Source organism: Sinocyclocheilus rhinocerous, unplaced genomic scaffold (assembly GCF_001515625.1).
Source record: "Sinocyclocheilus rhinocerous isolate Xijiao unplaced genomic scaffold, SAMN03320098_v1.1 scaffold1334, whole genome shotgun sequence".
Lineage (NCBI taxonomy): Eukaryota > Metazoa > Chordata > Actinopteri > Cypriniformes > Cyprinidae > Sinocyclocheilus > Sinocyclocheilus rhinocerous.
The window spans coordinates 882,734-892,207 of NW_015626864.1; the positions used below are offsets into that span (position 1 = coordinate 882,734).

At 35.5% G+C, this 9,474-nt stretch overlaps 1 protein-coding gene across 1 annotated transcript in view; it reads left to right on the forward strand.

Moving 5' to 3' along the window:
- Positions 1 to 9,474, forward strand: part of LOC107718709 (glutamate receptor ionotropic, NMDA 2B-like) — a 99,856-nt gene that overhangs the window by 47,524 nt on the left and 42,858 nt on the right. Inside the window, exon 4 of the mRNA XM_016525910.1 lies at positions 7,658 to 7,801. Within this exon, the coding sequence (XP_016381396.1) occupies positions 7,658 to 7,801 (144 nt within the window). The remainder of the gene's footprint in view (positions 1 to 7,657; positions 7,802 to 9,474) is intronic.

The following is a 9,474-nucleotide window of genomic DNA, read 5'->3' on the forward strand; positions in this document are numbered from 1 at the left end:
ATTTTTAATTAAAGTGAAATTACTGAACCTAAACATAGGAGACTGATAAAAAGAAAAAATCTCAGAAAAAATCTCAGACAGACTTAGAGGTTTTTATTTACATATGTGTATGTATTATAGATTATATATAATAAATGTATAATAATATTAATATAATATTACATTTAGTAGAGTTTTCTATAAATAAATTAGAAATAAAACACTTTTAATATATGATTAATATCATATATATATATATTAATATTAATTTTTAAATAATTTTCTAATCTATATAAATATAATTTTAAAGAAAGATCAATTTTTGTGATTCTTCTTAGAAAGGATCACTGTCTCAGTGTTACTTCCTGTTTCTATGAAATTATGAAATTTACTAGCAATTTCTGAGTGAAAACTGTTTCTACACAATTCACTTGTAGCAGTGTTTTAATGAAGAAGAATCACAAAAATGGATCTTTCTTTAAAATTATGTTTATATAGATTAGAATTTTAAAAAAAATTTATATGAATATATATATATATGTGTACATACTAAATGCTAGGATCCACTACTCATTCAACTGTTCATGAGGTACACAGATGGCACCTGTCTTGTAGAAAGACCCAGGCAGAGAGATGCCATAGGCTGTGGGTGAGAATATTGGATACAGGACCATAAAACATAAATAGTGTGCCCATGGAAGTGTAAAAGCAGAAAAACACAAGTAGTGTGTTACACTAAGGCAAGAACAGAAAATAAACCCAGCACAGCCCAAAGTATATAACGCAGTATGATGTTTATTTGTGTTGGAGATATAGCAGCATGGGAACTCGTATGCTAAATGAAGAGCTGGACATGCAGTGGAGCCTATTGATTGTTTATAGTACATATTGCCTGGGGAAATAAGATGTTTTTAAATAAGATATAAGATACAGAAAGAGTAAGAATGCTGTTACTTCTGCAACAGAATGGACTGTGTGTATTTCAGTGATTTGTGCTTTCACCTTTATTTTTGAACAAATACTCTAGATAAAGATGTGTGTTCTCCTGATGCAATGTTTAGAGAAAATCTTTTCTTACACTCATTCAAATAAAAATCAGGCACTTCTAGACTCTCTCAGATCAGATTTTACAGATCCTCCATTATTCACTAACTCTATTAAAACATCAGCCTCATTATGTGAAACACAACAAAAGCAGAAGATTGAGCGGGGTGAACTGTGACGGCCCACCGTCGCTTTAATCCTTTGATGGCTCGGGTTGTTATGAGCAAGACTCTCTTTTTATTGTCGTGTCCTCTGTGTCTCGTGCTTCCCCCCCCCTCTCTCCTTCTTTCTCCTCTTTCCGTTTTTTCTCTAAAACCCCTTGTGTGACTTATGAGTCATCATATCCCTTTCTACAGTACAACCTGTTACTTCCTGTTTCTATGAAATTATGAAATTTACTAGCAATTTCTGAGTGAAAACTGTTTCTACACAATTCACTTGTAGCAGTGTTTTAATGAAGAAGAATCACAAAAATGGATCTTTCTTTAAAATTATGTTTATATAGATTAGAATTTTAAAAAAAATTAATATGAATATATATATATATGTGTACATACTAAATGCTAGGATCCACTACTCATTCAACTGTTCATGAGGTACACAGATGGCACCTGTCTTGTAGAAAGACCCAGGCAGAGAGATGCCATAGGCTGTGGGTGAGAATATTGGATACAGGACCATAAAACATAAATAGTGTGCCCATGGAAGTGTAAAAGCAGAAAAACACAAGTAGTGTGTTACACTAAGGCAAGAACAGAAAATAAACCCAGCACAGCCCAAAGTATATAACGCAGTATGATGTTTATTTGTGTTGGAGATATAGCAGCATGGGAACTCGTATGCTAAATGAAGAGCTGGACATGCAGTGGAGCCTATTGATTGTTTATAGTACATATTGCCTGGGGAAATAAGATGTTTTTAAATAAGATATAAGATACAGAAAGAGTAAGAATGCTGTTACTTCTGCAACAGAATGGACTGTGTGTATTTCAGTGATTTGTGCTTTCACCTTTATTTTTGAACAAATACTCTAGATAAAGATGTGTGTTCTCCTGATGCAATGTTTAGAGAAAATCTTTTCTTACACTCATTCAAATAAAAATCAGGCACTTCTAGACTCTCTCAGATCAGATTTTACAGATCCTCCATTATTCACTAACTCTATTAAAACATCAGCCTCATTATGTGAAACACAACAAAAGCAGAAGATTGAGCGGGGTGAACTGTGACGGCCCACCGTCGCTTTAATCCTTTGATGGCTCGGGTTGTTATGAGCAAGACTCTCTTTTTATTGTCGTGTCCTCTGTGTCTCGTGCTTCCCCCCCCCTCTCTCCTTCTTTCTCCTCTTTCCGTTTTTTCTCTAAAACCCCTTGTGTGACTTATGAGTCATCATATCCCTTTCTACAGTACAACCCAGTCTGTGCTCTGTTTTACTATATTACAGTGCATATCTATCTATCTATCTATCTATCTATCTATCCATCGTTCTATCTTGTCTGTCTGTCTGTCTGTCTGTCTGTCTGTCTGTCTGTCTGTCTGTCTGTCTGTCTGTCTGTCTGTCCGTCCGTCCGTCCGTCCGTCCGTCCGTCCGTCCGTCCGTCCGTCCGTCCGTCCGTCCGTCCGTCCGTCCGTCCGTCCGTCCGTCCGTCCGTCCGTCCGTCCGTCCGTCCGTCCGTCCGTCCGTCCGTCCGTCCGTCTGTCTGTCTGTCCGTCTATCTCTCTGTCTGTCTGTCTCTAGACCTCTATCAGTCTACAGTATCTAAGGTTCTATCAGTCTATCTTTCTATCTATTGTAACATTAAGTGTCCATCTATTATATATAAGGGTTCACTTTTAGTCTACAGTAATTATATTTTGTAGAGGGGGTTGTATAATTCAGACGTCTCTTTTCAGTTATTCTGTGCAATTATTTTTTTCTTACTACCGCATTGTTTTTTCCCCTCTTTGATCTTTAGTGTATCTGTACGCTTTAATTTCAATAAATGTTTTATCTTCTGCGATCAAGGTTGTGCTCTCTTTTTCTCTGTAGCTCCATGATTGCTGCCAGGCTTAACAAGCCAGCAGCAGTAGAGGCTGTTAATGCTGCGAGTTACCTTCTGGAGAGCGAGTCTCTGTCTCCCTCTCCACGGCTCAGCACAAGCTCCGTTTGGCTGTGCTAATGCCACTGGTGTTCTGAAGGGTTGAATCTAAACTATCTTGTTAACACAGTTGTAGAGGAGAGGAGCTGTCTTTAGTGACAGAGGTAATGGTACATCAACTTTACTCAGAAGATACAGTTAAGTCAAATGAAGAATTCTGGATTCTTGATTCTCATTTTATCTCGCTCTCTTTCTCTCCTTTCCATTTCTCTCTTTCTACTTCCTCTCTCCATGTCTGTTTTTTTCTCATCTAATTTTTATTATTCAAACCGGTCTCTGAGTCTGTGTTAAGTAATAGATTTTGGAGCACTACTCGCTGGAAGGGCCTCTTTCTATTGTTGTAGAAAAATCACAGAAGTTGCTCTCTGGTTGAGTTTCAATCAGTATTGAATATAGAAAAATCATTGTCCGAGATACTACTTCTGATACAAACCTCAAAAAGACTTTATTTTAATTGAATGCATTTCTGGAAAAGAACTTTCCTTGGACTGTGTCAGGCTATGAACAGACTGCAGGTGTATCCTAATAGTGCGTCATGACAGAATAATTGTATTTATCAATTGTAAAGTGAAAATTGTGAATGTTGACATTACTGTGACAGAGCGAATGATAACTTGTATGAGCTGGTTCTTTTAAGTTAATCAAAAACATACAGTGCAACCAGTCCGATTCCCAAACAAAATATTCTAATGACTTTTATTTTGGTGACTCAAACACACACAGCTTAAAACTAACTGTAGGGTTACTGACTGGTTGTTCATATGACAACATACACTGTAGTCTGTAAGTGGTATTTTATTGAAAATGAATGTTATCACATTTTTTTAAGTATCAATGTTTAATATAATGCCAATTAGATTAGAAATAAGTGTAAAACGAATGATCAATGAATGAATCAATAAAAGGGGTATATAAATTGTTTAAATGATTATTATAAATAATTATATGATTACATGGAATAATAAAATCATCAAATAAATAAATAAATAATGAATGAATGAATTATAAAAGAAAGAAAATAAAACACAGCACAAATGTTTTGTTGCTCTCTTGAAGCAACACACAGGCATCTCTCTCTTTGGCTTATTTCCAATCAGTCTGATACTAGATCCACCATCAGCTGATGAATCACTTGAATTTAGATGCATGCTTTCCTCAACGGATCTGATTCTTCATTTCTAAATCTCTCCCCTTCCTCTCTTAATGACATGCTGTTCTGGTGCGGTATCGTCAATGGCAGGAGCTCAGCTTTTATCCCTTCAAGAGTTAGTGGGAAACTTATTTTATGCCTCGCATTCGAATATTAAAGATGCTTTGCTTATAAACTGCCTCTGCAGGACACTAGTCTCCATTATTGAAGAGGACGGGAGGAAAGTAGTGAGAGGATAGTAATGTAAGGTCTGGATTAGCTCCCTGCTGCTCGTGCGGGGCTGTACTGAGTATAGTGGATGGCTAGGTTGGCCACTCCATTGTGCTAAACAGGCGATAGAGGAATGGGAGTCTGCTAATTCACTTGCATGTGTAATGCATGTGTCTGTGATCGCTCATTTTGAGATGAATAGACTCAGAACGGATGAAGAGGAGAAACGGAGCAAGGGAGATTGATGACAGGGAGGGGGTGAGGAGCAGAAGTGTAGAACGACGGATTAGAGAGGAATGATCCGGAAAACAAATCTGACACATGGTATAGCCTACTATATTAGCCTATATGTGTGTGTGTGTGTGTGTTTTAAATGTAAAGTCAAAATGGGAGGCCATATGTGGCATTTCATATGTGCATCACAGTGAAGGTGTATCTGAAGTTACACTGCTGTTGGGAGAATGACAACTTGGAATCTGGAATGGGTCGACTGACCATTTATTCTATTGACTAACAGAAACTGTCAGTAAAATAAGCATGTGTGGTCGACCTTGATAGATTTCTCTCCTGTTTGGGATGAAGTAGAATTATAAACTAGATTATTATTATTATTTTATTATATTATTATATTGTATTTGTACAGTTTTTGACGTTACAAGAGTTGCTGAAGGTTATGAAACTACAAGGTGCTTCCCAGAAAACAAATGTAATGCTGATATAAGACTGGCATATTGTTAGAAAGGATTATTATTATTTTATTTTATTTTATTTTTTAAAGGGGCAAATAATGGTAATGGTTGAATGGTTAAAAAATTGAAAGTCATTATTGTGTTAAATGAGAAACGTGTGAAAAAGTAGCTTTAGAAAGAAATGTTTTATGTCTTTCTATGCTGCAACAGCCATGATTTTTTTTTTCAGAAGCTGCATCTGAATTAATGTTTAGATATATCTACAGACAGTTTATTGCAGCTCAGAGGTGGCATGAATGCATTTACACTGCAATTGCAATTGCATAAATAATGGCATGAGATTAATGGGATTTAAATGGGTATTAAATTTTTTTTTTATTAATATGGAAATATGAAATAATTTTTTAATGAAATGATACTCTAAATAACAAACTAAAACTGCAATACAAATCTGTTCAAAGATAGTAGGACAGCCTCTTGAAAAGTTATATGAACTTTCTTATCGTAAGAACCTCTTAAGGCTGGCCAAGAATATTGTTTCTAATCCCAGTCATGTGTTATATAATGAATTTGTGCTTCTACCATCTAATCGTCGATACAAGGTCCCTAAATTTAATGGAGTGAAACTAAAACACTCTTTTGTACATCAGGCTGACCTAGAGCTGAGTAAGGTACACGTAAAATGAAAATTCCAGTTTTTTTTATTCTATTGTATTTACAGTACTGTGTCTATGTCTATTATGAATTGTGTTTTGTTTGTAAACATACTGTTATGCAAGACAAATTTCAGACTTTGTCTGACAATTAAGTTTATATCTATCTATATCTATATCTTATATCTATCTTATATATCTTTTTCCATAACTCATTAACTTAATTAATGCATTAAATCAACAGCCCTAACATATATGTGTGTGTGTGTGTGTGTGTAGCTAGATAGATATTTATATATTGTATAACATTTTAAAAGAAATGTTTTCTCTTTTAATGTAATTTTTTTAAATATTTAAATAAAAATGTAATTTATTCCTGCGATGGCAAAGCTGAATTTTTAAAAATAATTTCTTCTTACCAATGTTAAAAACAGCTGTGCTGCTGAATGTTTTTATGGAAACCGTGATACACATTTTTACAGGTTTCTTTGATGAATAGAAAGTTAAGCATTTATAGAAATCTTATAGACATCGAAAGAGAAATGGAAATCTTTTGTAACATTATGTCTTCACTGTCATCTGTGATCAGTTTAATTCTTGCTTGCTGAGTAAAAGTGCTGATTTCTTTCCAAAAAAGAAAAAAAAAAATCTTCCTGACCCTATGATTGGAGTCCTACCTCTCCCGATGGGATCAACTCCAAAAGGGAAGAGGAGGAATTAAGACAGGAAATTAATATTGGGGGCACGTAAATGAATAGAAGAAGGCAGAGACACACATGCACACTGGCAAATCAGGCACACATTAAACATTTAGTGAAAATCTACAAAACAAGAATATATAAACACATACGTAAAACATTATACTACAGCTGTTAGATTAACAACCTAAGCCCCCCTCCCCGCAGCTCCATCAGTGTTGTTACCTCATTGAAGCCGAATCAAGGTAACGGATCAGTCCATCTCGGACCCCAGGGGAGTGGCTTTGATGTTGAGTAGAGCGTGGAGACCTGAAAGAGAGAGAGAGAGACAGAGAGACTGTGAGATTTCGCCATGCGGCATAACTAACTTGACAAACGCCCACGACCGACTTCACACATGAGTTCACACACAGAACAATCATTTACAAGCATGTACAGACCATCAATGTGTATGCATTCATGTGCTCTGTCACTCATGTGTGCATAGCTTTAAAACATTTTGGCCTATTTGCTACTGACAGCTTACACACATGCACACACTCACACACACATGCATCAGTGTATGCATATTAGATGTGAAGAGTTCATCGACGTGCTTATTATAAGCATTTGAAATCTTCAAATCATTCATCACCAATGTACTGTGGACATTTGAACCGCCTGGGATGTAACATTTGTTTCAGGAGTGAAGTGGACATTTAGATGTTAAGGGAGAAAAATGTGTCTCGTTCACAATCACATACTTTGATGCAGCAGATGTGGGGTCGGTTCATATTTCTCTACCCTCTTTCTCCTGATCCTTGTTCCCTTTATCCAAACTTTAACAGGTTACTGTGGTAAAAAGAAAAAAAAATGATACTTAACTTTGGATTTGTCCGTTTGGCTTTGGGTTGGAGGCAAGAATTATACAAGAATAATTGAGCTGGCTTTTAAAAAAATGATTGAGCAAGCAAATTCTCATCTCTCTCTTTGACATATTCTATGTACTGTTGAAAACCGGTATGAATTATAACTATAACCCACTGATATCCTATTATAATGTGATTCCCCTGGATTCTTCTGTTCTCATGCATGCATTTATCTTTGTTTCTTGCAGGATGACCATTCCATGTTCTTCCAGTTTGGTCCCTCTATAGAGCAGCAAGCCTCTGTCATGCTTAACATAATGGAGGAATATGACTGGTACATATTCTCCATCGTCACCACCTACTACCCTGGATACCAGGACTTTGTCAATCGGGTGAGAATTATTTTTTTTCCCAATTCAATTCCATTTAATTTCAGTTTAACTGTTAATTTAAGCAGCTTTAGTAGTAATTTACATTTAATCGTTTAGCAGACGCTTTTATCCAAAGTGACTTACAAATGAGGAGAGCAATAGAAGCAATCAGACCAACAAGAGAGCAACAGTATACAAGTGCTGTGACAAGTCTCAGTTAGTCTAGCACAGTACTCATAGAAAGGTGTTTTTTTTTTAAATATATAAATTAGAGCAAGCTTCTGGAAAGGCGCATAAGTTTGAACTAGCGAGTTTAGGTATATTGGTGCAGTGCCAGTGGTTGTCTTGTAGGCAAACATCAGTACCTTGAATTTGATGCGAGCGGCTATTGGCAGCCAGTGCAAACTGATGAAGAGAGGTGTGATGTGGGCTTTCTTCGGCTCGTTAAAGACCACTCTCTCTGCTGCATTCTGGATCAGTTGCAGAGGCTTGATAGTAAATGAGAGAGCATTACAATAGTCCAGTCTGGAAAGAAAAAGAGCTTGGACAAGGAGTTGTGTGGCCTGCTCTGATAATACACATATAGTAATACACTGTATGTCAGGTCAAGTTTTATGTCTTCATCCAAGCCTGTCTATGTGCATGATTCAAGTAACCTTAAAAATAAAACATATGAGTTCTGATGTCAGTTCAGTTCAGGTGTTATTTCTTATTAAGCTTAGAAGACTGCAGGAACCCATCAAACATAGTTTATATGTTAGCTAAATATATACACTGCTGTTCAAAAGGTAAGATTTCAAAAATGTTATTTGCAAAAATCGCAGCTCACCAAGGCTGCATTCATTTGTTAAAACTTATTATTTGTGAAATAATATAAAAAAAATTTTTAAATGTAATTTATTCCTGTGATTTTATTATTGCTATCAATATTGGTAATAATAAAATATTTATTATTAATAATAATAATAGTAATAATAATAATAATTAATAATAATGATGCTTAATATTTTTGTGGAAATTGTGATAAAAAAATTTCAGGATTCTTGAATAGAAAGAACAATATTTATTTGTTATAGAAATCTTTTGTAACAGTGTCTATAAAAGTCTTTGCTGTCACTTTTGATCAATTTAATGGGTTCTTGCTGAATAAAAGTATGAATTTCTTGAAAAAAATGTTTATCAACCCTGAACTTTTGAACAGTATTGTATGTATGTGAATTGTTGTTGTTGTTGTTGTTACTTTTATTTATTATTTTAAAGTTATGTTTAACACTGAGAGTTTAACAATTGTTTGTGAAGAAATTTGGAGTGGTGCAGAAAAGCATTGCTATGTGGTTGCTAAGATGTTCGGCATGTTTTTAGCATGTTGCCATGTGGTTGCTAGGGTGTTCTGGGTGGTTACCAGGGGTTGCTAGGTGATTTCTATTGTGTTTTGACTGGGTGAGAGAAACACATCTCTGTTTAAAGTGCCCCTATTATGCCTTTTCGAATATTACCTTTCATGCAGTGTGTCATGTAGCTGTATGTGAACATAAACTATCAGAAAAGTTGTGAAGCCGACAGTGCACAATAAATAAAGTTATTGTCTATCAAAAAAAAAGAGTCGGCTCACAATCGCCTAAACAAGTCGTCAGGAATTCGAATCTTATTCTGTTACGGCGCTACGTCACAAAGTAACACATTTGCATAATGTC